Source organism: Schistocerca cancellata, chromosome 2 (genome assembly GCF_023864275.1).
Source record: "Schistocerca cancellata isolate TAMUIC-IGC-003103 chromosome 2, iqSchCanc2.1, whole genome shotgun sequence".
Taxonomy (NCBI): Eukaryota; Metazoa; Arthropoda; class Insecta; order Orthoptera; family Acrididae; genus Schistocerca; species Schistocerca cancellata.
Genome location: NC_064627.1, coordinates 1059172847 through 1059199351, shown reverse-complemented (window position 1 = coordinate 1059199351; position 26505 = coordinate 1059172847). Strand labels below are relative to the sequence as shown.

The 26505-nt window shown below is 41.0% G+C and overlaps 1 protein-coding gene across 1 annotated transcript in view; it reads right to left on the bottom strand.

Annotated features, from left to right (window-relative positions):
• Positions 1–26505, bottom strand: part of LOC126163056 (protein O-mannosyl-transferase TMTC4-like) — a 137452-nt gene that overhangs the window by 6728 nt on the left and 104219 nt on the right. Inside the window, exon 11 of the mRNA XM_049919955.1 lies at positions 10668–10782. Within this exon, the coding sequence (XP_049775912.1) occupies positions 10668–10782 (115 nt within the window). The remainder of the gene's footprint in view (positions 1–10667; positions 10783–26505) is intronic.

Genomic DNA, 26505 nt, shown 5'->3' with positions numbered 1-26505 from the left:
ATCAAGAGTAGTGACTGGTGTATTGTGACGAGCCAGTTGCTCGGCCACCATTGACCAGACGTTTTCAATTGCTGAGAGATCTGAAGAATGTGCTGGCCAGGACAGCAGTCGAACATTTTCTGTATCCAGAAAGGCCCATACAGGACCTGAAACATGCGGCCGTGCATTATCCTGCTGAAATGTAGGGTTTCGCAGGGATCGAATAAATGGTAGAGCTACGGGTCGTAACACATCTGAAATGTAACGTCCACTGTTCAAAGTGCTGTCAATGCGAACAAGAGGTGACCGAGACGTCTAAACAATGGTACCCCATACCATCACGCCGGGTGATACGCCAGTATGGCAATGACGAATACATTTCAATGTGCGTTTATCGTGATGTTGCCAAACATGGATGCGACCATCACAATGATGTAAACAGAATCTGGAGTCATCCGAAAAAATGACGTTTTGCCATTTGTGCACCCAGGTTCATCGTTGAGTACACCATCGCAGGCGCTCCTGTCTGTGATGTAGTATCAAGGGTAACTGCAGCCATGGTCTCCGAGCTGATAGTCCATGCTGCTGCAAACATCGTCGAACTGTTCGTGCAGATGGTTGTTGTCTTGCAAACGTCCCCATCTATTGACTCAGGGATCGAGACATGGCTCCACAATCCATTACAGCCATGTGGTTAAGATGCCTGTCATCTCAACTGATAGTGATACGAGGCCATTGGGATCTAGCACGGCGTTCCGTATTACCCTCCTGAACCCACCGATTCCATATTCTGCTACCAGTCACTGGATCTTGACCAACGTGAGCAGCAGTGCCGCGATACGATAAACTGCAATTGCGATAGGCTACAATCCGATCTTTATCAAAGTCGGAAATGTGATGGTATGCATTTCTCCTCCTTACACGAGGCACCACAACAACGTTTCACCAGGCAACGCCGGCCAACTGCTGTTTGTGTATAAGAAATCGCTTGGAAACTTTCGTCATGTCAGCACATTGTAGGTGTCGCCACCGGCGTCAACCTTGTGTGAATGCTCTGAAAAGTTAATCATTTGTATATCACAGCATCTTCTCCCTGTCGGTTAAAATTTGCATCTGTAGCACATCATATTCATGGTGTAGCAATTTTAATGGCCAGTAGTGTACATTATTTACAGAACATATGATCAATTGTGATATGTTCACATATCTCCAATGCAAATTACATTTAAAATCTTGTTATGCCTTGTATCGTTAAACATAAAAAAAGGTCACAATATTTCTCTAAATAACTAAAACCATCTTTCACTGAAGGAAAGATTACTTCATTGTCCAATATAACGGAGTGAAATAGTAAGCTAATGTAACGGGTGTATTACACAAAAAAGAGTAATTATGAACTATATTATTACTTTTTATTATACTCTAATTGTTAACTACATTTGCCTGATAATGGATACATAAATGTATGCTAATATAAGTTCTACACTCATTGCACTACACAGGTTCTCTCACCAGTGTGGTGTAAAAAAATTTCTGGCCATATATCATTTTGTACTAAAACTTCCTATCACTGTGAGCAAATCATCTTTAGACTTCTGCACAAAATTGTAGTAATTATATTTTATCTCTGTTTACAATAGAGAACTTCCCACCACTCTCATCCTCGTAACTAACCTGCTAACCCCATCCAGACAGACCTCAGAAGGCCCAACAGTACTGACCAACAGCTGTATCATCCTCAGCTGGTAGGCATCACTGGAAGCGGATATGGAGAGACACAGGGTGAACGGAGTCAACACACCACTCTCCCGACCGTTCTCAGATTTCATGACTGGAGACGCTACTTCTCAATCAAGTAGCTCCTCAACTGGCCTCACAAGGACTGAGTGTGCCCTGCTTGACAAAAGCTCTTGACAGACCAGACAGAAACCCAACTCAGTGCTAACCAAGCCTGACAGTTTAACTTCAGTGATCTGATGGGAACTGGAGTTTCCACTGTGGCAAGACTGTTGGTCCCTCATCCTCTTGTAACAGTGAAATTATTTTCCATGTATGGAAGAAAATAAAGCTACTAATTCATCATCTACCTGTATTAACATGACATGATGTGCTGTGCTGTGATGTAATGTAATGTGTATCTCACTTTGCGAAGATGAGCAGAAGAAGATACAATTGCTGAAACTTAAGAAAACCACATTCTATTTAAACCTTTAAATGCAGAAAATGACTTAAGCAACAACCTTTACGCAATCACATAATGTCAAAATACTGTCTACCTCTACAGCCAATGGCTCTACACTGCAGAAATGTGATGGCATGTAATCAGAAACTGACAAATTTTATACCCATAAAACAAAAAGTTCTGGCAGAATGTAAATAATTTTGGAGTCTAAGGGACCACTCACCAAATAGTAGAAGTGTGGAGTTGCTGTCAGATGCACATAAAAATAATTAAAACTGGCTAGATACAATGTGCTGGCTGAACACACAATGTCAGGATTGCAGTTTAGCAATAAGACCGATGTGAGGCATTGTGTCAGGTGGGGTGGGTAGAGGGAGGAAGAGGCAGCTAGCAGGAGGAGGAGGTAAGGTGCAGTAGCTGACAGCTCACAGGGACGCAGCTAGCGTACAGGTTAGCGATTAAGACACAGAGGCACCAGAACCAAAGATTTCATGCAGTGCACAATGATGAGCACTTGAAGGTGTGGACTGGGTGGCGGTGAAAGGACAGAAGAAAGGGAGACTGTTGGGTGGAGGGCCTGAGTGCATGAATGCAGTGAGTTAGCAGAGACTGCGGCCAGGAGGATTGAGGGAGCGAAGGGTAAGTTGCAAGAATAGCTCCTATCTCCACAGCTGGTGCCCTGGGTAGGTTCTAGATGCCATAGGTTGTGAAGTAACCATTGAACGTGAGCATGTTGTGCTCAGCAGTATGTCCTGCCACTGGTTTGTTAACTCTGTTCTTTGTTAAAGTGTGGCAGTGTCCACCCATTCTGGTGGATAGGTAGGCGGTGGCCATGCCCATATAAAATGCTGTAAAGAACTTGCAGTAGAGCCAGTGTACAACATGGCTACTTTCAAAAGTGTCCCTGCCTCCAATGGGATAAGATACGCCTGTGATAGGACTAGATTGGAATACGCTGAGCAGGCAAATTCGGCAGGTCTTGCAACTGGATCTTCCACAGGGATATGATTCATGTGGCAACGGGGTAGGAGTGAGAATGGCATAAGTATGGACCAGGATGTTTTGTACAATGGGTGGGCAGCAGAATACCACTTTAGGATGGGTGAGATGTAGGATGCCCTTCATTTATGGACACAGTGATTGAAAGTCAAAGCTCTCTTGAAGCATATGGTTCAGTTGCTCCAGCCTGGGGGTGAGACAGTGTGATGAGGAGGACACTCCTTTGCAGCTCCTTCTTGGGGTGGTGGAAGGATTAGGTGTAAGTGAGGATATGGTATGGAAAATCTGTTTGTGGACTAAGTGTGGAGAGTAGTATCTCTCTGGAAAGCCTCTGTGAGACCTTCAGCATAAAAATTACTGCAGATGGAAGGGGATGCAGTTGCCAAAATGCAGGAGCTGTTGATAGTTAGTTAGCTTGTTATGAACAGAGGTACGGAATGAATCCATCAAGAGGTGAAGATCAAAGTCCAGGAAGGTGGCATTGGAAATGTGGATAGTTACTAGTCATAAGTTTTTTTTAGATATAATGAAGACTTCAACAAGAACTCTCTGCAGATATATACAAACGTGACGAGAATTTTCCCATGGTACCACAATAAATGATCCGGGCCATGGTATTGCCAGAGCTTCTGTAAATGAGGTTTTGCCAAGTTTTCTTCAAAAAATAATGGAGCAGAAGAAGTTACCTATATTCCAGATTAGCAATTGTAAGGTTATTGGAGCTAATGGCACAAAATCCTGGAGCATAAGAGTGCAGACAAAAATGATGAATTTCAGTAGGGAATGTAGTGGATGCATGCAAGTTCCTAGTTCTTAATGGATTAATTGTAAACTAGATGTTGGGACTGAGCTCTTTCAAGGAAAAGGAAACAAAGTTCAACTTTTCAGTGGGCCACACCTTATTCTGGATTCACAGAGCTACAATCTGAATGAATGAACGAAGCAAGATGAGAGTCACTGAAGATACCGTATATGAAACCAGCTTCATTTTGTCTATGATCAACACTCCAAAACCCGAAATGTTCCTGTTGCAGAAGTCACTGAGCTTAATAAGTCACAGGGGCAGCAGTTGGCAAATTTCCTAGTGCAAAATTCTAAAGTTTTTGAAGAACAGCCAGGCATAATTAAAGGCCGCATATACCATATAGAGGTGTTTTCTTACCAGACTTCCTGCCATACTTTATACTCAATTACCTGGCCCCAATGGAAGCCTGTCAATGATGAGATTATGAGGATGTTACAATGGACCTTAAAAAAAAGACTTGCATGAATCTTATTCATGAGTTCACGACTGGAAGACAGAGATTTCTTCACAGACCTTTTGTGAACTTTTGTTTCAAGAAATGAGGAATAACTGTGATATGTGTCAACCTACACACTAGTGATTTATACTTTTATATTACACAAGTTGTATTAATATGTGCAGGTTTTCAAATTTTGTCCTTCTGCTTAGAAAATAGATTCCTATTGTTGTGTAATGTCATTGATGAATGCTTTTCCCTGAAATGGATTTCCTAAGTAAAAATTAATACTCTGTGTTACATGAATTTTATTTGTGATAAGGAATCTCCAGGAGAGGAATTATCATTTTTTAAAGTAATTAAATAATTTTCTTTGCTTTTATTTGAGAATTTGTAGGCTCAGTAAACTGAGCAAATGTTAGTTTAATTTCATCCAATAGCTCACAGTTCCCTAATGTTACAGGAACTGATGATTTAATTACTCCATAACAAGAATAATTTAAGATTCTTAGATCTAGATTTTGCTCTAGTGTCTAAAAACATGGGATGGTACAAGTGAGCAGTTTATCTTGACTGATGTGTAGTGCTATGCACACCATTCCATCTTTGTTACTTGAAAGGATAAAACATGAGCTGAATGTAGTTTGCTTCAGAATTATTTTTTTCCAGCTATGTAAAGATTAAAATGATACTATGGAACTGTTATTTAGAGAAGTGAGGGAGTGAGTGGTTTTGTGTGTGTGTGTGTGTGTGTGTGTGTGTGTGTGTGTGTGTAAAAACATTTTTAATTGAACATGAATATTTAGCTTATGGTTAGTGATGACTTGTGGAACTCTTTTAAGTATCAGCAGAAACATATCGCCCCTTTAATCTGTGTGAAACACCAAACCAATGCTGTACATTGAATTATTGGATAAAATGCAACATGATAATCAGTCAGAATAACTGAGAGCTTATGTAGTTATGAACATTGAATGTGACAAAGGTATATTTCAACATCGAACTATCAGTGACTGATCATTCTTTCACTTATAAGACTGGTGAATTTGACATCTGTAAGACAAGCACATTTGCATGTTTTGAAAGAAAATCTTCACACTTGTAAACATACCATTTCCAAAACAAACAAATTCAGGTCAACATAATTAAGTAAAAGTCCATATTTATGTTTAGACAGTTTCTTTCCAGCTCTAAAAAGGATAGGTATTACGAAGTGATTCTGAATGTTTTCCATGTATCTACACCACCGCTACTAGCATGGCACTGTGAGGGTTATGGCCATCCTGAGGGTGGTGTTCATTCCTGACCATACCGCGATCAGCCAATCCACTCACGGATGACTACTACAATTATGTTCCAGATCCACTTTGCCAAGATCTACTTCCATCGTTTTACGGTACATTGAAATCATTGTGGTGTTTTTCTGTTCCAACTCTCATACCACAAATTTTCCATCCATAGCTCCTGGTTATAATCAGTATCCACTAGAATATTACATGAGTTTCCTTGACATTTAGTTCTCACAATATGAGAATGCACATTCATACAAAAGCAATTTACTTAACACAATTTCTTTGTTGAATTCATGTAGTAAATTGAGGTTGATCAGGTTATGGTCAAGGTTTTGCCATGGTTCCCTTCGACCCAGTGCTGAATGGAAAACCCAGAATTCATTAGTTACTTCGACAGATGTGCTAACAGATAAGGTGAAAAGTTTTGTGCTAACAGCTAAGGTGAAAAGTTTTGTGCTAGCTGCATTTTCAGAACTTCAATCTTGGTGCCTATTTGGTAGCTTGTTATCATATGCTACCCTAAAAATAATCAATGAAAACAATCAATTATTGATAAAATTATTTAATTGGACAGATTAAAAAACCTACTCACCAAGTGGCAGCAGAACACACACATAAAAGACTGGTGTGATTGGCAAGCTTTTGGAGTCAGTGGCTCAATCTTTAGACAGAAGGGTTCAAGAGGAAGGAAGAAGGGTGAAGGAAAAGGATTGGAGAAGTCTACGAAAAGGGGCAGATTTTGGGAATGTCACCCAGAACTGCGGGTCAACGGAGACTTACTGTACAGGATGAGAAAGAAAGACATTGTTGGGGACTGCATGGACGAGATTTGAAAACCTGAGAGCTTAAAGGTAGAAGACAGTGTAATATGCAAGACTTTAAGCTCTCAGGTTTTCAAATCTCATCTGATGTAGTCCCCAACAATCAGTCTTTACTTCTCATCCCATACAGTAAGTCTCCCCTGACCTGAAGTTCTGGGTGACTTTCCCAAAATCTACCCTTTTTCCTAGACCTCTCCAGTCCTTTTCCTTCACCCTTCTTCCTTCACCTTCAACCATTCTGCCTGAAGAAGGAGTCACTGGCTCTGAAAGCTTGCCAATCACAACAGTCTTTTATGTGTGTGTTCTTCTGCTGCTTGGTGCCTAAAAAGAATCAGCTGCATTTATTCACTTAAGCATCCAGAAAAGAATAACAGTTGTTAACCTACTGAACTGAACAGTTACAATTGCTAATCTGGAATATAGGTAACTTCTCTACTTAGTGAGCACTTAGGTATATGTACACATGAACAAACAGTGACAGATGATGACAGTAGATAACTCTGCACTTAACTACTCATCACTTACCAGGGAGCCTTGTGCTGTCACCATATCTGAGTAAACTGTATTCCCAATGTATCTGGGTATATGCTTGAACTGAGGATACAGAAACTGTGACTTCATTAAGAAACTCTCATTTTTTTCATATTTTATGGAAGCATATTCTGTATGAACATGTTTTGAACATGGCTTGGAATTCTCTGGGTACTGGATGAAGGTTACTCTCTGAATTATGAAAAACTTTTTTGCTGGGACTTCTAATTGAATTTAAGTATGAGACGCATTAGAAATCAATGTATTAAAGAGATCAATATTAATTCTTCATTGTGTTGTAGAAAGCCATTGTACAAGAAATTGTAATGTAGTTAATTATATGGAATGTGTCTGAGTATACTATGATGAATGTTAAGGACATTGTTTGGGCTTGTGAATCAATAATTAAAACACACACACACACACACACACACACACACACACACACACACACACACAGGTTTGTTTAACTAATTTGTATTGTTGTTGTTGACGTCTTCAGTCCTGAGAGTGGTTTGATGCAGCTCTCCATGCTACTCTATCCTGTGCAAGCTGCTTCATCTCCCAGTACATACTGCAGCCTACATCCTTCTGAATTTGCTTAGTGTATTCATCTCTTGGTCTCCCTCTACGATTTTTACCCTCCACACTGTCCTCCAATACTAAATTGGTGATCCCTTGATGCCTCAGAACACGTCCTACCAACCGATCCCTTCTTCTAGTCAAGTTGTGCCACAAACTCCTCTTCTCCCCAATTCTATTCAATACCTCCTCGTTAGTTATGTGATCTACCCATCTAATCTTCAGCATTCTTCTGTAGCACCACATTTCAAAAGCTTCTATTCTCTTCTTGTCCAAACTATTTATCATCCATGTTTCACTTCCATACATGGCCACACTCCATACAAATACTTTCAGAAACGACTTCCTGACACTTAAATCTATACTCGATGTTAACAAATTTCTCTTCTTCAGAAACACTATCCTTGCCATTGCCAGTCTACATTTTATACCTTCTCTACTTCAACCATCATCAATTATTTTGCTCCCCAAATAGCAAAACTCCTTTACTACTGTAAATGTCTCGTTTCCTAATCTAATTCACTCAGCATCACCCGAGTTAACTCGACTACATTCCATTATCCTCGTTTTGCTTTTGTTGATGTTCATCTTATATCCTCCTTTCAAGACACTGTCCATTCCGTTCAACTGCTCTTCCAAGTCCTTTGCTGTCTCTGACAGAATTACAATGTCATCGGCAAACCTTAAAGTTTTTATTTATTCTCCATGGATTTTAATACCTACTCTGAATTTTTCTTTTGTTTCCTTTACTGCTTGCTCAATATACAGATTGAATAACATTGGGGAGAGGCTACAACCCTGTCTCACTCCCTTTCCAACCACTGGTCCCTTTCATGCCCCTCGACTGTTAGAACTGCCATCTAGTTTATGTACAAATTGTAAATAGCATTTCGCTTCCTGTATTTTACCCCTGCCACCTTCAGAATTTGAAAGAGAGTATTCCAGTCAACATTGTCAAAAGATTTCTCCAAGTCTACAAATGCTAGATATGTAGGTTTGTCTTTTCTTAATCTAGCTTCTAAGATAAGCCATAGGGTCAGTATTGCCTCACGTGTTCCAACATTTCTACAGAATCCAAACTGATCTTCCCCAAGGTCGGCATCTACCAGTTTTTCCATTCGTCTGTAAAGAATTCGCATTAGTATTTTGCAGCTATGACATATTAAACTGATAGTTCGGTAATTTTCACATCTGTCAACACCCGCTTTTTTTGGGATTGGAATTATATTCTTCTTGAAGTCTGAGGGTATTTCGCCTGTCTCATATATTTTGCTCACCAGATGGTAGAGTTTTGTCAGGACTGGCTCTCCCAAGGCTGTCAGTAGTTCTAATGGAATGTTGTCTACTCCCGGGGCCTTGTTTCGACTCAGGTCTTTCAGTGCTCTGTCAAACTCTTCACGCAGTATCATATCTCCCATTTCATCTTCATCTGCAACCTCTTCCATTTCCATAATATTGCCCTCAAGTACATTGCCCTTGTATAGACCCTCTATATACTCCTTCCACCTTTCTGCTTTCCCTTCTTTGCTTAGAACTGGGTTTCCATCTGAGCTCTTGATATTCATACAATTGGTTCTCTTTTCTTCAAAGGTCTCTCTAATTTTTGTGTAGGCAGTATCTATCTTACCCGTGGTGAAATAAGCCTCTACATCCTTACATTTGTCCTCTAGCCATCCCTGCTTAGCTATTTTGCACTTCCTGTTGATCTCATTTTTGAGACGTTTGTATTCCTTTTTGCCTGCTTCATTTACTGCATTTTTATATTTTCTCCTTTCATCAATTAAATTCAATATTTCTTCTGTTACCCAAGGATTTCTACTAGCCCTCATCTTTTTACCTACTTGATCCTCTGCTGCCTTCACCACTTCATCCCTCAAAGCTACCCATTCTTCTTCTACTGTATTTCTTTCCCCCATTCTTGTCAATTGTTCCCTTATGCTCTCCCTGAAACTCTGTACAACCTCTGGTTTATTCAGTTTATCCAGGTCCCATCTCCTGTAAAGTAGATGGCAGAGACAGGACAACATGAGATTGACTAAAACGGGGACACGACAATAAAACATGGCGCACTGTTAATGCATGACCACAAGGGCATTGCGGGGCTGGGTCACCGGAGAGCAGGTAGCGGTGGCTAAACCGGCAATGCCCAATCCGCCACCTGGTCAGAAGGACCTCTTCTCGCCGAGATGGTCGGGAGGAGGTTGTCCAAGCAGTTGGGAACGGTTTTACTGCCTGGAGCTTGTTTCCTTGAAGTGATGACCAAGTATCCCACCACAATGACACAAGCCTCTTACAAACAACCCCACTAACGTCAGATGACGGGACACAATGGGAGGCTGGCCGAGGTAGGAGGACTGCAACCTTGGCTGCAGCATATGACAGATTAAATTGTTCACACTTATTTTACAATCTTACATATATGTTATTGTAATTGCTGCATTTCATGTAGAGATACAATAACATCAGAAGAGTTAATCAAAAACACGATGTCCATTGAAATATTTCTGAGAACACAATGTGTGGTGGTGGTGGTGGTGGTGGTGGTGGTCGGTGTCACAGTCTGATATAGGATTAATATCATCTTGCTCTTTAGCAATGAAAGACGCAGTGCAGGACTCCTTATGAACCACTCATTTAAATGGAAGTCTTAGAGTATCTACTTCCACAAAATCTAAATCGTGCATTATCTGATCACCTATTTTCATCAAAATTAAATCATTTAACATTAGACACATATTCACATAATTTCACATGTGGGCCACACTAGACAGGAATACCGACATTTATTCTTTCTGGGCAGCTTTCACCAGGTAATTTCTTTTCCATCACCTTGACCCATTTCTTCTATCAGTGGTACTCTCTCATCAGGTAAAACATCTGTTGAACAGACTACTGAGCTTGAAGTCTGCCTTTCATGAGCAGTGCTCTACCAAAATAATACAGAATGTTCTTGTGTGACAATGTCTTTAAACTGTTCCAAGTATTTAGATCCTCTGTTTTATACCAACATTAAATAAACAATACCAAAAAGTCAACATACCTATGTTGTCCAACATAATTATCATATTATTCCATGCCAGACTGTGCAGTGGCTTAAGAGTTGTAGCATTCTTCCAAGCTTCATATGCTGCATTGTATTTTTTTAACTCCAGATACTGTAAAGGAAAAAAATTCCTTCTTCTGATATGTTACAGAGGTAACAAACATTAATGATAATGCACAATATTTCTACTCAGTAGGCCTAACTACAACATAATTATCAAAAAATTACTCATAGAATTCACCTGAGGAAGCTATAAAAATATGAGACAGAATTAACTGTCAGTATTTATCCTCAGGAGATGAAAAATTGAGCATTTGTAATAGGCACATATTAAGTATACTATCCTAGATTTCATAATAGTTAGTTACTTTTTCGGGGGAAGAAAGAGAGGGATGGGTTGGGGAAGGTCAGAAAGGCAGAGCAGACACCATGATGAGATGGAGCCATCTGTTATGAGGACGAGGAGAGGCAAAGGATAATTTGTGTGTGTGTGTAGAAGGATATTTCACTTTGTATTAACTTTGTAGGGAAGATGTGTATGCAATGCCAACAGACAACAGGACATTCATTGCAACAATAAAAAATTTACAAGAATGAGTCATTTAAAAATATGCAAGCATTATTGTGGCAGTCACGAGAAAGTCATAATGCATATACGCATATCAGTTTACTAGCTCTGCAACTATGAATAAACAGACATGAATAACACAGTAGAGAAAGAGACAAGAATAATATTAAGATCAAGTTCCTTGATGAGCTTATATTTAAAATTCAAAATGCAGGGTTAAAATAAAAACTTTGAGAATAAAGCAGATGAAAAGAGAACTTGCACAAGAAAATATAGGAAGGGTAAAACAGAAAAGAAAAGGCACACATCATTTGGCTCTCACGTTGTATCATAATAATGAAACCTTCCTCTTGCACGGATGAAAAAAACAATAGAAAACAGAGGGTAACATTAGCAAATGAAACAACACGAATAAAATTAAATCCACAGCGGGACACATTAAATATGGTGTGCCACAAAGTTTGGTGTTTGGCCCACTTCTGTTCTTGGTGTACATAAATGACATACCGGAGACACTGGGTGACTAATCAAAAACTGTACTATTTCCTGATGACACAAGGATATTGATATAAAGTCCAAAAACACCCATACCTGACACACTGACAAGAAAAATGATACAGCCTTTCAGCTGGTTCACAGCCAACATCCTAACCCCTAATGTTATAAAAAATCATATTATGCATTTTCAAAATAAATATATACATAAATAAATTACAGGTACCACATGGACATGGAAGGGATGAGGTTCCATGTGTAAAGGTCTTGAGTACCCATGTGGCTAATGAACTGAGGTGATACTGGCATGTCAAGAAGTTAACCAAAAAGTTCAGTCCTGCCTGTTTTGCACTCATAAATCTCTGCAAAGAGAGTTGCTAATACACTTGCAGTCAGTTCCATGCTACAGCATAATCTTCTGGGGCACTGCTGCTAATGTTAAAAAAGGGCTTATTCTACAGAAGCATGCAATAAGAATATTGCATAAAATTGTAACCAAACATCTTCTACATCTACATTTACATCCATACTCTGCAAGCCAGCTGACGGTGTGTGGCGGAGGGTACCTTGAGCACCTCTATCGGTTCTCCTTTCTATTCCAGTCTCGTATTGTTCGTGGAAAGAAGGATTGTCAGTATGCCTCTGTGTGGGCTCTAATCTCTCTGATTTTATCCTCATGGTCTCTTCGCGAGATATATGTAGGAGGGAGCAATATACTGCTTGACTCTTCGGTGAAGGTATGTTCTCGAAACTTTGACAAAAGCTCGTACTGAGCTACTGAGCGTCTCTCCTGCAGAGTCTTCCACTGGAGTTTATCTATCATCTCCGTAACGTTTTCGCGATTATGAAATGATCCTGTAACGAAGCGCGCTGCTCTCCGTTGGATCTCCTCTATATCTTCTATCAACCCTATCTGGTACGGATCCCACACTGCTCAGCAGTATTCAAGCAGTGGGTGAACAAGCGTACTGTAACCTACTTCCTTTGTTTTCGGATTGCATTTCCTTAGGATTCTTCCAATGAATCTCAGTCTGGCATCTGCTTTACCGACGATCAACATTATACGATCATTCCATTTTAAATCACTCCTAATGCATACTCCCAGATAATTTATGGTATTAACTGCTTCCAGTTGCTGACCTCCTATTTTGTAGCTAAATGATAAAGGATCTATCTTTCTGTGTACTCGCAGCACATTACACTTGTCTACATTGAGATTCAATTGCCATTCCCTGCATCATGCGTCAATTCGCTGCAGATCCTCCTGCATTTCAGTACAATTTTCCATTGTTACAACCTCTCGATACACAACAGCATCATCTGTAAAAAGCCTCAGTGAACTTCCGATGTCATCTACCAGGTCATTTATGTATATTGTGAATACCAACGGTCCTATGACACTCCCCTGCGGCACACCTGAAATCACTCTTACTTCGGAAGACTTCTCTCCATTGAGAATGACATGCTGCATCCTGTTATCTAGGAACTCCTCAATCCAATCACACAATTGGTCTGATAGTCCGTAAGCTCTTACTTTGTTCATTAAACGACTGTGGGGAACTGTATCGAACGCCTTGCGGAAGTCAAGAAACACGGCATCTACCTGTGAACCCGTGTCTATGGCCCTCTGAGTCTCGTGGACGAATAGCGCGAGCTGGGTTTCACATGACCGTCTTTTTTGAAACCCATGCTGATTCCTACAGAGTAGATTTCTAGTCTCCAGAAAAGTCATTATACTCGAACACATCTTGCAGATGTCTCTTCAGGTACCTGGTGATTCTTACACTTCCATGCCAATGTGTATACTTCCTAATGGCATATGTGGTTAATAACAGGAGTGAGTTTAGGATAAACTCAACAATTCACAACCACAATACCAGAAGTAGAAATAATTTCCATATGGACTATGCATGACTCTAAGGCTCAGAATGGAGTTTTACAATCTGGTGCAAATGCCTTTTAACAGGCTGCCAGTGGACATCAGGTGGTAAATTGAAAATTTCCAAATATTTCAATACAAAGTAAAAGTATATTTCACTAGGCAATCCTCCTACAATACATCTCAATACTTTGACTCACCAATGTAACATCTGTGTAACTCTAATACGTGTCTGAGATAAATCCTGGTTTTATCAGTACATAAATAGCTAATAATAGTGTGTGTAAAGTAAAAATTCTTTGCTTGATGTATCAAAAAATAATAGCAGCTGAATAGTACAGGAGGAGGAGCAGTGCTTTTTCAGAGTAGTTGTTTTCTTCCTAACATTAATGTTACATAATCTACAAATTATTACCATAAGTATCAGTCTGAGTAGACTGATGCTAGTAATAATATGTTGTTACTGTACTTTACAGAAGTGGCCACCATTCGTAGCTTCTGCCTGTTAATGGATAGATTGATTTGTTCCATGTCCCTGAAGGGCCTCCTTCATGATGGGACTGACAGAACATGATGTGTGACTGAATGAATAAATAATTTGGTGACTACTTAATGTGTTATATTTAATATCTATCCTGATTTTACTATCTTGACCAGACACTGTAAGAAACATTTCCTTAAATTTATGAACAGGCCCAATTTGCTTGGTCTTTTCTCTATTTGACAGAGTAAGGAAACACCAGTTTCCAAATTCTTGCATTTTTGTCATTCATTCAATTAATTAAAATGTTTTATGGGTTGGAGAGTTGAATGTTAGATCCTTTATTTGGCTAGGTAGTATAGAGAATTTAAAAATGGAAATGGATAAGTGGAAGTTAGATATAGTGGGAATTAATGAAGTTTGGTGGCAGAAACAACAGCACTTCTAGTGAGGTGAGTACAGGTTTATCGACACAAAATCAATTAAGGTTACTGCAGGAGTAGGTCTGATAATGACTAAGAAAATAGCAATACAACTGAGTTACTATGAACAGTGTAACGAATTAAATACAATAGGCAAGACAGACAGACAGACAGCCAACATTCACCACAGTAGTAAAGATTATATACACCTACTAGCTTTGCAGATGAAGAGATTGAAAGAATTTGTGATCAGATTAAAAAAAAAAAAAAAAAAAAAAAATATGTTGTTAAGAGAGACTAAAATTTAATTGTGATGGAGCACTAAAATTCAATGTTAGAAAAGGGAAGAGAAGGAAAAATAGTAAGAGAACATGACCTAGGGAAATGGCTGAAAGGGGAATCCATCAGGTAGAATTTTACACACAGCACATTTAATCATTGCTAAAACTTGGTTTGAGAGAAGGTTGTATACGTGGAAGAGACCTGGAAATATTGGAAGGTTTCAGATAAGTTACATGATGGTAACATGTATACTTCAGAAACAGATTTTAAATTGTGTATCATTTCTGGGAGTGGATGCGGACTGGGATGATAATTTATTGGTCGCGCTCTGAAGATTAAGACTGAAGGAAGTGCAGAAAGGAAGGAACTTAAAGAGACAGGACCTGGACGTATTGAAAGAACTTCCAGTTATTGAGAGTTTCAGTGTAAGCATTAGGTAGCAACTGACTGAAAACGGGGTGCAAGAAATACAACAGCAGAGGAGTGTGTTGCATTGAGAGATGAAACAATGAAGACAGTAGAGGATCATATAGTCAAAAAGACAAGGCCCACTACAATTCCTTGTGTAACACATGATGAATTAGATTGACGAAATGAGAAAAACACAAACAAAAATTGTAGCAAATTAAATAGAGAAAAGGGAACACAACGATACATAAATGGGATCAATTGAAAGTGCAAAATGGGAAAGCAGGAATGGCTTGAGGAGAAATACGAAGTTGTAGAAGCATGCATGAAGATGGGAAAGATAGATGCAGCCTATAGAAAAATTGAAGACCTCTAGAGTAAAAAGAAGCAGCTGGATAAATATCCATAGCTTAGATCACAAACCCGTAAGCAAAAGGTACAAGTTATACACAAAAAGGCTGTACAAAGGAAACAAACTTGAAGATAATATTATGGAAAGGAAAATGGAGGATATAATAGAAGAATCTGAAAGACCTAAGTCACAACAAGACACTAGGAATAGAAGATATCCTTCAAAATTATTGAGATCCTTGGGAGAACATACCATGATAAATCTATTCCACATACTGTGGGACAGATGAAATACTTTTGGACACTAATTCCAAAGAAAGTAGGACATGGCACATGTGAATATTAGAGAACAATCAGTTTAATAAGTCATGTTTGCAAGATTCCAACATGAATTACTTAGCAAAGAATGGAAAAAGGGTAGATGCTAACTTCGGGAAGGATCAGTTTGGTTTCCCAAGAAATGTAAGAACTGAGCTTATGACTTTTATTACAACACTACCTAGATGACCGTGCTTCTCAAAGGAAGTTAAAGAAGGGCCTGTGCATATCATTACTTTTTACGGGATGTGATAAAGCAAGCTGGGATATTTTTACTTCCTCTCTTGTTTTGCCATCTGCCTCCTTAAAATTCATTTTTTTCAATTTTAACTAATTACCATAACATACGTGAATATTATCTGCATTTCCATAAAAGAGCAAGTTTGGCCCTCAGTTTTGAAGAACATAACACCGGATCTAATTTTGTGCTTGGTTTTATGTGAGTAATTGATTTTCTAATTTATTTTGACTATTCCTAGTTAGTATCTTTCATTATAGGGTGAAATCAGCAATTGTTTCATATTTTAAATTCTGTTGTTGACTTCTTGTATATACACATGTAGATGCTGGTACTTAAATATACATCTGTATCATAATATAAAGAGGAAGTGTTTGATTTCAGGATAGTAACCCATCACATTCCCACATTGGTGACCTCGTTATGAATTTCGAGTACATTCCATGTCTCCCGCGCCTGTTCATTGTGCTACAAGTGATTGTTCACTGCCATGTCTTCTCAGTACAATGCTTTCCTCGTGGACTTGGAAGCTCAAACCAGCTCTCTGGATGTATTCATCATGTCTCCTGTGAATGGATTTTCTCCTGCTGACCACAATCCATGTTCTACACCCACATCACATGAGATGTTGGTCTTGTCACAACAGCTGTTAGCTGCACCTCCAGCAAGACTCAGGATTTGTATCTCCGGACTGTGTTTGTCACCATGTGCATTTCAACTAAGACGATAGTCAGAATAGTGTTTCACGTGATTGTAATCCGAATGCACAGGTTAGGTTGCCTCCACAGTGGAATGTTCATTCATAGTGTGCTCCCGTGACCATTACTGTGGTGCCATGTGCAGTGCTGCGATTACCGCAACATGTAACATGTTTCAGTCAGCTGTCCTCCACACCTGTTATGACTTCTGTGAATACTAGCCAAGGACATATCATCACTAATAGTGTACCATGGGTATTCCCCAGGACTTCTTCACAGGCAGTTGACCATAATAGTGCAAGATCAGTTTATGGGCCAGCACCTGCTGCTGGTGTTGTGCAACCAAGGGACGCATACCCCCACCCCCATCCAGTGACATACATCACCGCACAACAAACTTTGCCACCATCATATGTCGTGGGCTTTAATTCATGTAGCACATGTTCACCATCTGGTCCCCCCCCGCCCCCCCCCCCTCTACCACTCCTGCCTGCACAGAGGATTCTGGTTCCTGTTATAAGCCTGCTCGCTGTTTCCACAGCACCGGCTGTGCCTAACGCAAGCAACCCAACAGTGTGTGGCGGAGGGCACTTTATGTGCCACTGTCATTACCTCCCTTTTCTATTCCAGTCGCGTATGGTTCGTGGGAAGAACAACGTCTGAAAGCCTCCGTGCGTGCTCAAATATCTCTAATTTTACATTCGTGATCTCCTTGGGAGGTATAAGTAGGGGGAAGCAATACATTCGATACCTCATCCAAAAACGCACCCTCTCGAAACCTGGCGAGCAAGCTACACCATGATGCAGAGCGCCTCTCTTGCAGAGTCTGCCACTTGAGTTTGCTAAACATCTCCATAACGCTATCACGGTTACCAAATAACCCTGTGACGAAACGCGCTGCTCTTCTTTGGATCTTCTCTATCTCCTCCGTCAACCCGATCTGATACGGATCCCACACTGATGAGCAATACTCAAGTATAGGTCGAACGAGTGTTTTGTAAGCCACCTCCTTTGTTGATGGACTACATTTTCTAAGGACTCTCCCAATGAATCTCAACCTGGTACCCGCCTTACCAACAATTAATTTTATATGATCATTCCACTTCAAATCGTTCTGCACGCATACTCCCAGATATTTTACAGAAGTAACTGCTACAAGTGTTTGTTCCGCTATCATATAATCATAAAATAAAGGACCCTTCTTTCTATGTATTCGCAATACATTACATTTGTCTATGTTAAGGGTCAGTTGCCACTCCCTGCACCAAGTGCCTATCCGTTGCAGATCTTCCTGCATTTCACTACAATTTTCTAATGCTGCAACTTCTCTCTATACTACAGCATCATCCGCGAAAAGCCGCATGGAACTTCCGACACTATCTACTAGGTCATTTATATATATTGTGAAAAGCAATGGTCCCATAACACTCCCCTGTGGCACGCCAGAGGTTACTTTAATGTCTGTAGACGTCTCTCCATTTATAATAACATGCTGTGTTCTGTTTGCTAAAAACTCTTCAATCCAGCCACACAGCTGGTCTGATATTCCGTAGGCTTTTACTTTGTTTATCAGGCGACAGTGCGGAACTGTATCGAACGCCTTCCGGAAGTCAAGGAAAATAGCATCTACCTGGGAGCCTGTATCTAATATTTTCTGGGTCTCATGAACAAATAAAGCGAGTTGGGTCTCACACGATCATTGTTTCCGGAATCCATGTTGATTCCTACAGAGTAGATTCTGGGTTTCCAAAAACAACATGATACGCGAGCAAAAAACATGTTCTAAAATTCTACAACAGATCGACGTCAGAGATATAGGTCTATAGTTTTGCGCATCTGCTCGACGACCCTTCTTGAAGACTGGGACTACCTGTGCTATTTTCCAATCATTTGGAACCTTCCGTTCCTCTAGAGACTTGCGGTACACGGCTGTTAGAAGGGGGGCAAGTTCTTTTGTGTACTCTGTGTAGAATCGAATTGGTATCCTGTCAGGTCTGGTGGACTTTCCTCTGTTGAGTGATTCCAGTTGCTTTTCTATTCCTTGGGCACTTATTTCAATGTCAGCCATTTTTTCGTTTGTGCGAGGATTTAGAGAAGGAACTGCAGTGTGGTCTTCCTCTGTGAAACAGCTTTGGAAAAAGGTGTTTAGTGTTTCAGCTTTACAAGTGCCATCCTCTGTTTCAATGCCATCATCATCCCGGAGTGTCTGGATATGCTGTTTCGAGCCACTTACTGATTTAACGTAAGACCACAACTTCCTAGGATTTTCTGTCAAGTCGGTACATAGAATTTTACTTTCGAATTCACTGAACGCTTCACGCATAGCCCTCCTTACGCTAACTTTGACATCGTTTAGCTTCTGTTTGTCTGAGAGGTTTTGGCTGCATTTAAACTTGGAGTGAAGCTCTCTTTGCTTTCGCAGTAGTTTCCTAACTTTGTTGTTAAACCACGGTGGGTTTTTTCCATCCCTCACAGTTTTACTCAGCACGTACCTGTCTAAAACGCATTTTACGATTGCCTTGAGCTTTTTCCATAAACACTCAACATTGTCAGTGTCGGAACAGAAATTTTCATTTTGATCTGTTAGGTAGTCTGAAATCTACCTTCTATTACTCTTGCTAAACAGATAAACCTTCCTCCCTTTTTTTATATTCCTATTAACTTCCATATTCAGGGATGCTGCAACGGCCTTATGATCACTGATTCCCTGTTCTGCACTTAGAGTCGAAAAGTTCGGGTCTGTTTGTTATCAGTAGGTTCAAGATGTTATCTCCACAAGTCGGTTCTCTGTTCAATTGCTCGAGGTAATTTTTGGACAGCCTTCCACATTTTCTCCGAAGTTGGACAGTTCAATGTGACATCCCTGGCTGATGCATCAGTTTCGGGGACCCCAGCTCCTGCTGCCCTTCTGCCTGTTCATTCCATGGTACCGACCGTGCCTGCCACAATGGCCTTCCACGACGCAACAGGTATGCTCAGTGATCACACACATGGCAACTGTGACAAACATGTTTTTGGACCTATACCCCCTCCACTGTTACACATGCCATGCCGAACTGTCATGCTACCATTCTGTGCCCAGAATGGGATTTCGCAGCTCACATAAACAATTCATTGTTCCCAGAGGTTCCTAATTCTCCTCCATCTACTCCTCCTGGATGGCTAAAGAAGTTACCACTGCTGTCAGACGACAACCTTGTGTCGTGGTTCACTTTCGTAGAGCACATTTTTGAGCAACATCATGTTGCTGATGACAACTCCAGGTTCATGTGCCTCATGTCACACCTTCATGACCACTCAGACCTGATCTGTGACCTGCTCCTCTCTCTGCCACTGGCTCCGAAGTATGACTTCACCAAGAACACGCTTATTGAGTGCCTCGCCTGCCCCCCCCCCCCCCCCCCACACCAGGAGCTCATCCTAAAAATTTTATACAAAGAACACCTTGGGGACTGGACTCCATCGCAATTCTGGCACCACCTATGGTTGCTGGTCAACAAACCAATTATGCCAGATATAACTCTCTGGTCAGTGTGGTCTGCTAAGCTACCAACCAATCTCCAGATACATGTGCTACCACATTCCTTCCAGTCGATTTGATTGCACTTATGGATCGCCGATCAGTTGTACTCTCTCCTGTGACATTGCCAGCCCCTGTGTTCTCTGCCACAGGTTGGTACACCTCCAATGGAGATTCATCCGTTTGTTGGTAGGGTGGTAGGGGAAGGGCCCGCTCCAGCACTCCCATCCTTCACGATGCCTGATGGCCTGTGCTCACACTCCCCGCTCTCTGAAAATTCCCGGATCCTGCACACCCCGTACATGCCATTATACCTACCCAAAGCAATCGATGGCGACAAGCTACTCCCTCTTGCTAAGTCTCTGCCTCCACCACATCCAGCTCACCCATACTGCTGGTATCACAAGATCTTCAACGATGCAGCACAGAAGTGTAGATCATCTTGCCAGCACCCAAATGCCATCCACATGGCACAGTAGATGCTGAACCCTGCAGGGGAATCAGACAGGCGTCCCCCTACACATGTCACTTTCACACTGCCATTCTCTACATGCTTCAATATTCATATTTAGAACTGTGGGCATACTCCTCACACGATGGACATGTTTGTTAACCAGGAACCCCCTCATGTGCACCGTTCAGTATTCTCCATCACCGACGGGTCAATGCACAAAATAGTTACTACTGATGGCCCTCCTATATGGCATAAAGTCAGACGCCTCAACCGTATTAAATTACGTGTGGCACAACAGCAAGCAAATTAATGATCTATTAGCCGTAGGTATACTACAACCATCGGACAGTAACTGGTCATTGCCCGTTCACCTCGCTACCAAACACACGGCTTATTTCGCATGTGTAGGGACTACAGGCATGTAAATGCGAGGACTATAATAGCCAATTAACCAGTGCCAAACATCAACAACTTCACCCATGTTATCGGGCGCTTCCATCTTCAGTGTAATTGACTGTGAACGTGCCTACCACCAGATACCCGTGGCACGAGGATATACCCAAGACAGCAGTTATCATGCCACTAGGTTTGTTCCAGTACCATTACATGTTGTTTTGCCTTGAAAATGCTGCCCAGACATGGTAATGATTTATTGACTCCATCCTATGAAAATTCGAGTTTTGTTTCAGGTATCTGGATGACAGACTCATTTTCAGTAAGACAGCTGAGGAGACAAGTGTCACTTAACCACAGCACTGAAGACCTTAGAGTCGAGTAGTGTAAAAGTCAACAAAGATAAGTTACAAATACGGCAGACGCGTGTAACCTTCCTCGTCTACACAGTATCTGTCAATGGTATACAATATCCAAAAGCTCATGTGTACAGGCCATCTAATCTGTGCCACCCACTTTGACTCACAAAGAACTGTGCCAATTCCTCAGCACCATCAACTACTACCAAGTGTGCTCTCATTGGCTGCAGTACAAGCTCCTCTTCTGGGTGCACTGTCAGCAAGCAAACCTAGGGACTCTGACCCATCCATTGGACACAGCAGTGGGAGCTGTCCTTCAACAATGCTCCACAGTGACAACATCTCACCCCTGCACTTCTTCTCTAAAAAAACTGTCTGCTGCACAGAAGAAATACTCTGCATTCAACACGGAGCTCCTGGCCACCTACGAGGCTGTTAAACATTTCCACCCTGATGTTGAAGGATGCACGTTCTGTATCCCCACAGATCACATATCACTCACGGATGCCTTCTGAAACCCTCCGGAGCACTCTACCCCTTGTTGTTTCTGCCATTTCAACTCGGTGTCTCAGTTTATGACAGACGTCCACTATATCCAGGGTGCAGATAATATCACTGCCAATTTTTGCTCATGTGCCAATGCAGTGTCCAACATCATCGATTTGTCTAATTTAGCTACTCTTCAGGCAACAGAAGAGGCCACCCAAGCACTCCTTGTGGACCCAACCACCTTGCTCATGTCCACCAAGATATGATTCCCCGACATCACCGACGAGGTTTGGTGTGATTCTTCGATTGGGGTTTATGCCCAGTGTTACCGGCTTTCTTACGCTGTCAAGTTTTCGATGCTTTACACAACCTTGCACACCTGTGCATTCATGCCTCTACCCAGCTCATTATGGAGCACTTTATCTGGAAAGATACCAAAAGAGACTGCCAGATTTGGACTTACAACTGTATCTCTTGCCAAAGCAATAAAGTCAGCCGCCATACAGTCCCTCTGCTGGGTAATTTCAGATTCCTCCAGGACATCTGAGGCACGTCCATATCAATCTCATTGGCCCTCTTCCACCATCAGAAGGTTTTAGATATGTCGTGTTTTCTATTGACTGCTTGCCCAATGGGTGGAAGCCATATCTTTGCCGATCATGGCCGAGACGGTTGACAAAGGTTTCGTTTCCTCTTGAATCACCCAGTTTGGCTGCCCAGCCACAATCACAACCAACCAAGGCCGTCAATTTGAGTCATCCCTGTTCGCCTTGCTGTGTCGCATGTGTGGTATCCACAAAATCCACACCACCTTGTACCCCCCCCCCCCCCCTCGAGCAACGGTTTGGTGGAATGGTGGCACCACACTTTAAAGACCACCCTCAGGTGCTATAACTGCCTTTGGTCGGAAGCTCTACCTTGGGTCTTTTTAGGGTTGAGATCAACGCACAAACCAGACATCCAGGGCACCATTTGAGAGGTGGTTTATGGGGAGAAACCCGTCCTGTCAGGTGAACTAGTCCAGCCCATGGCTCAGGAGGATTTCCCCCCACCCCACCCTCCCAGACTTCATTGGCCACTTGCGTATGCATTTCGAGCACAAGCGCCTCTATCCACTGGTTAGCCATACCCAGCCACTCTCCTACATGCCCCCTTCTCTTCGAGACTGTTCCCATGTCATGTTACGGGACGACACAGTACGCCAACCTTTACAACTCCCTACCAGGGCCCCTTCAAGGTTCTGCAATGTGGCTATTCAACATGAGACCATTCTCGTCAGGGACACCACACAGACAGTTTCACTGCATCGGGTCAAACCTGCATTTGTGGACTCCGATTCTCTGGCACCAGGCTCTCCCAATATAGCTGATGACCAAGGCCCCCGCCATGTTTCAGACTCCTTGAATGATACACCACAAGTCACTCAAAACCATGGTCTCTCACTGGTGTCCAGCCCTAGCGACGCACCTTTTTCTGGTTTTCCAAACAGGAGGGGAAAATTGCTGCCCTTCAGGCTGAGTTAGACAAGGCCAGGGGAGATCTTGACAGGTTAAGGAGGGAGAAGGGTAAAGAGAGGTGGGAAGTGGCAACAGGCAACAGGAGGAACAGGCCTAGAACTTTGTCTGACAGCTTTATGGTGAATGTGGAAAATAGATTTGACCTGTTGCTTCAGTTAGAAGCTGGTGAGCCTCAAGCAGTTACAGGTGTAGACAGGGCACAACAAACTTTCAGCAGCAAATTGAAAAGTAAGAATGTAGGGAAATCAGTAAAGAGAAAGAAAGTGTTGTTGTTAGGTAGTTCCCATGGAAGAGGTGTTGGCCAACTCTTGCAGGATGAACTAGGATCAGAATACCAGGTCACCAATTTTTTTAAACCTAGTGCTGGTCTGGAGCAGGTGACAGAGGATTTAGGATCACTTTGCAAAGATTTCACTAAGGAAGACACCGTGGTTATAGTGGGTGGGGCAGGTAACAGTATTGACAGAGATCCTGGGTACAGCATAGAGTGTGACCTGGCGAAGATTGCATCAGCATCGAAGCATACCAGTGTTGAGTTTGTATCTGTTCTTGGGCGCCATGACCGACCTCATTTGAACTCTTCTGTCAAGAGAGTTAATTTGGAGCTGGAACGGCTGCTCATGTCGGGTGCGGGGTCACACATTGGTGTGGTTCATGTTGATTCTATCAGTAGGTGGGATTATACTAGGCATGGCCTTCACCTCAACAGGAAGGGGAAGGGTAAATTGGCTGGGGAAATAGCAGGAAAGTTAAAGGGGGGAGGCACTGTCATGAGTGGTAAAATACCAGTGGTTATAGGATTCAGAAAAGACCCTTTTTTAGGGTAGGGAGGACAGAAAGAAAACAAATTTTAAGAGAGGTTAGAACTGAGACAAACCTTCAGTTTGAGAAAGAAATCAAAAAACATAATTCCAGCTTATTACATCAACATAAACAGCCATTGGTTAAGAATTTTCAACTGTCAGCAGATATTTTAACTCCACCCAATTTTAACTCACTCAATGTGAAATGTCAGCTATCTTTATTGCATCAAAATATTCGAGGACTGAGAAATAAAATTAATGAATTAACTATCTGCATAGATGAATTAGAGTCTTCAAACCCAGCTGACATAATCTGCCTCTCCGAACATCATGTGACCACTGGTATAGAACTTTTAAGTGTTACAGGGTTTAGGTTAGCATCTCACTTTTGTAGATCAGAAATGGAGAAAGGAGGAGTTGCCACATTCATCAGGAACTGTCATAAATTTAAGAACATAGACATTCATAAATTTTGCCTAGAACAGCATATGGAAGCATGTGCAACAGAATTAGATTTTCACAAAAAATCTTTCATAATATTAAGTGTATATCGAGCACCTGCAGGTAACTTTAATCTGTTTGTAAACCACCTTGAAGCTGTACTGGCCCATTTAACAACCAAAAACAAAGAAATAGTGGTTGCTGGTGATTTCAATGTAGATTTCCTTAAAGACTCTCCCAATAAGAACTTATCTGAGTTAGTAACACTATCATTCAACTTAATTCCCACAGTAAAGTTCCCCACTAGGATAGCCACTTGCTCACAAACAGCCATTGATAATATCTTTATAGAAAAGTCAAATGAACAAAATTATATTACAAAACCAATAGTCAATGGCCTCTCAGACCATGACATGCAGTTCCTTCTGTTAAATGTTAATACTGAACAGGATATAAAATCTGTTAAATCTGAGCTCAAGAGGGTAATCAGTAAGCCAAAAATTGATTATTTTAGGACACTCCTCAGAGACATTCACTGGACTGATGTTTACAGTGCTCATGGCATGAATGAAAAATATAACATTTTTGCTAATAAAGTGCTTACCTTATTCGAACACTGCTTTCCCCCAAAACTTACCAAGGTTAGAGCAAAGTCTACAAAGAAGCCATGGATTACTCGAGGAATAGGGGTATCTTGTAAAACCAAAAGAAAACTGTATCTGTCAATCCGAAACATTTCCAATGTTGATGCTATAGCACATTATAAGAAATACTGCAAAATATTAAAGACTGTAATACAGATGTCAAAGCAAATATATTACAAGGAAAAGATAGTCATATCAGATAACAAAATAAAGACAATATGGGATATAGTGAAGGAGGAGACCGGTAGAACCAGACATGAAGAGGAACAAATAGCATTAAGAGTAAATGATGCATTGGTGACAGATGTGTATAGTGTTGCAGAACTTTTTAACAAACATTTTATAACTGTTACTGAAAAGATGGGGTTGTCAGGTTCGGTAGATGCTGCTATGGATTACCTTAGACCAGACATTTCAAGTAACTTCCATAATATGAATTTGACCCTCACTACCCCAACAGAAATAATGTCCATCATAAAATCTTTAAAATCAAAAACATCTAGTGGGTATGATGAAATATCAACAAAGTTAATTAAAGAATGTGATTCTGAGCTAAGTAACATATTAAGCTATCTGTGTAACCAGTCGTTTATCAGTGGAATATTTCCTGAATGGCTGAAATATGCTGAAGATAAGCCACTGTTTAAGAAGGGAGATAAAGAAATGGCATCAAATTTCCATCCAATTTCACTGTTGCCAGCATTCTCAAAAATTTTCGAAAAAAGTAATGTACAGTCGTCTTTATAACCATCTTATCTCAAATAACATACTGTCAAAGTCACAGTTTGGATTTCTAAAAGGTTCTGATATTGAGAAGGCTATCTACACTTACAGTGAAAATGTACTTAATTCATTAGACAAAAAATTGCAGGCAACTGGTATATTTTGTGATCTGTCAAAGGCATTTGACTGTGTAAATCACAATATCCTTTTAAGTAAACTAGAATATTATAGTGTAACAGGAAATGCTGCAAAATGGTTCAAATCTTATATCTCTGGCAGGAAACAAAGGGTGTTATTAGGAAAGAGACATGTATCAAGCTATCAGGCATCATCCAACTGGGAACTAATTACA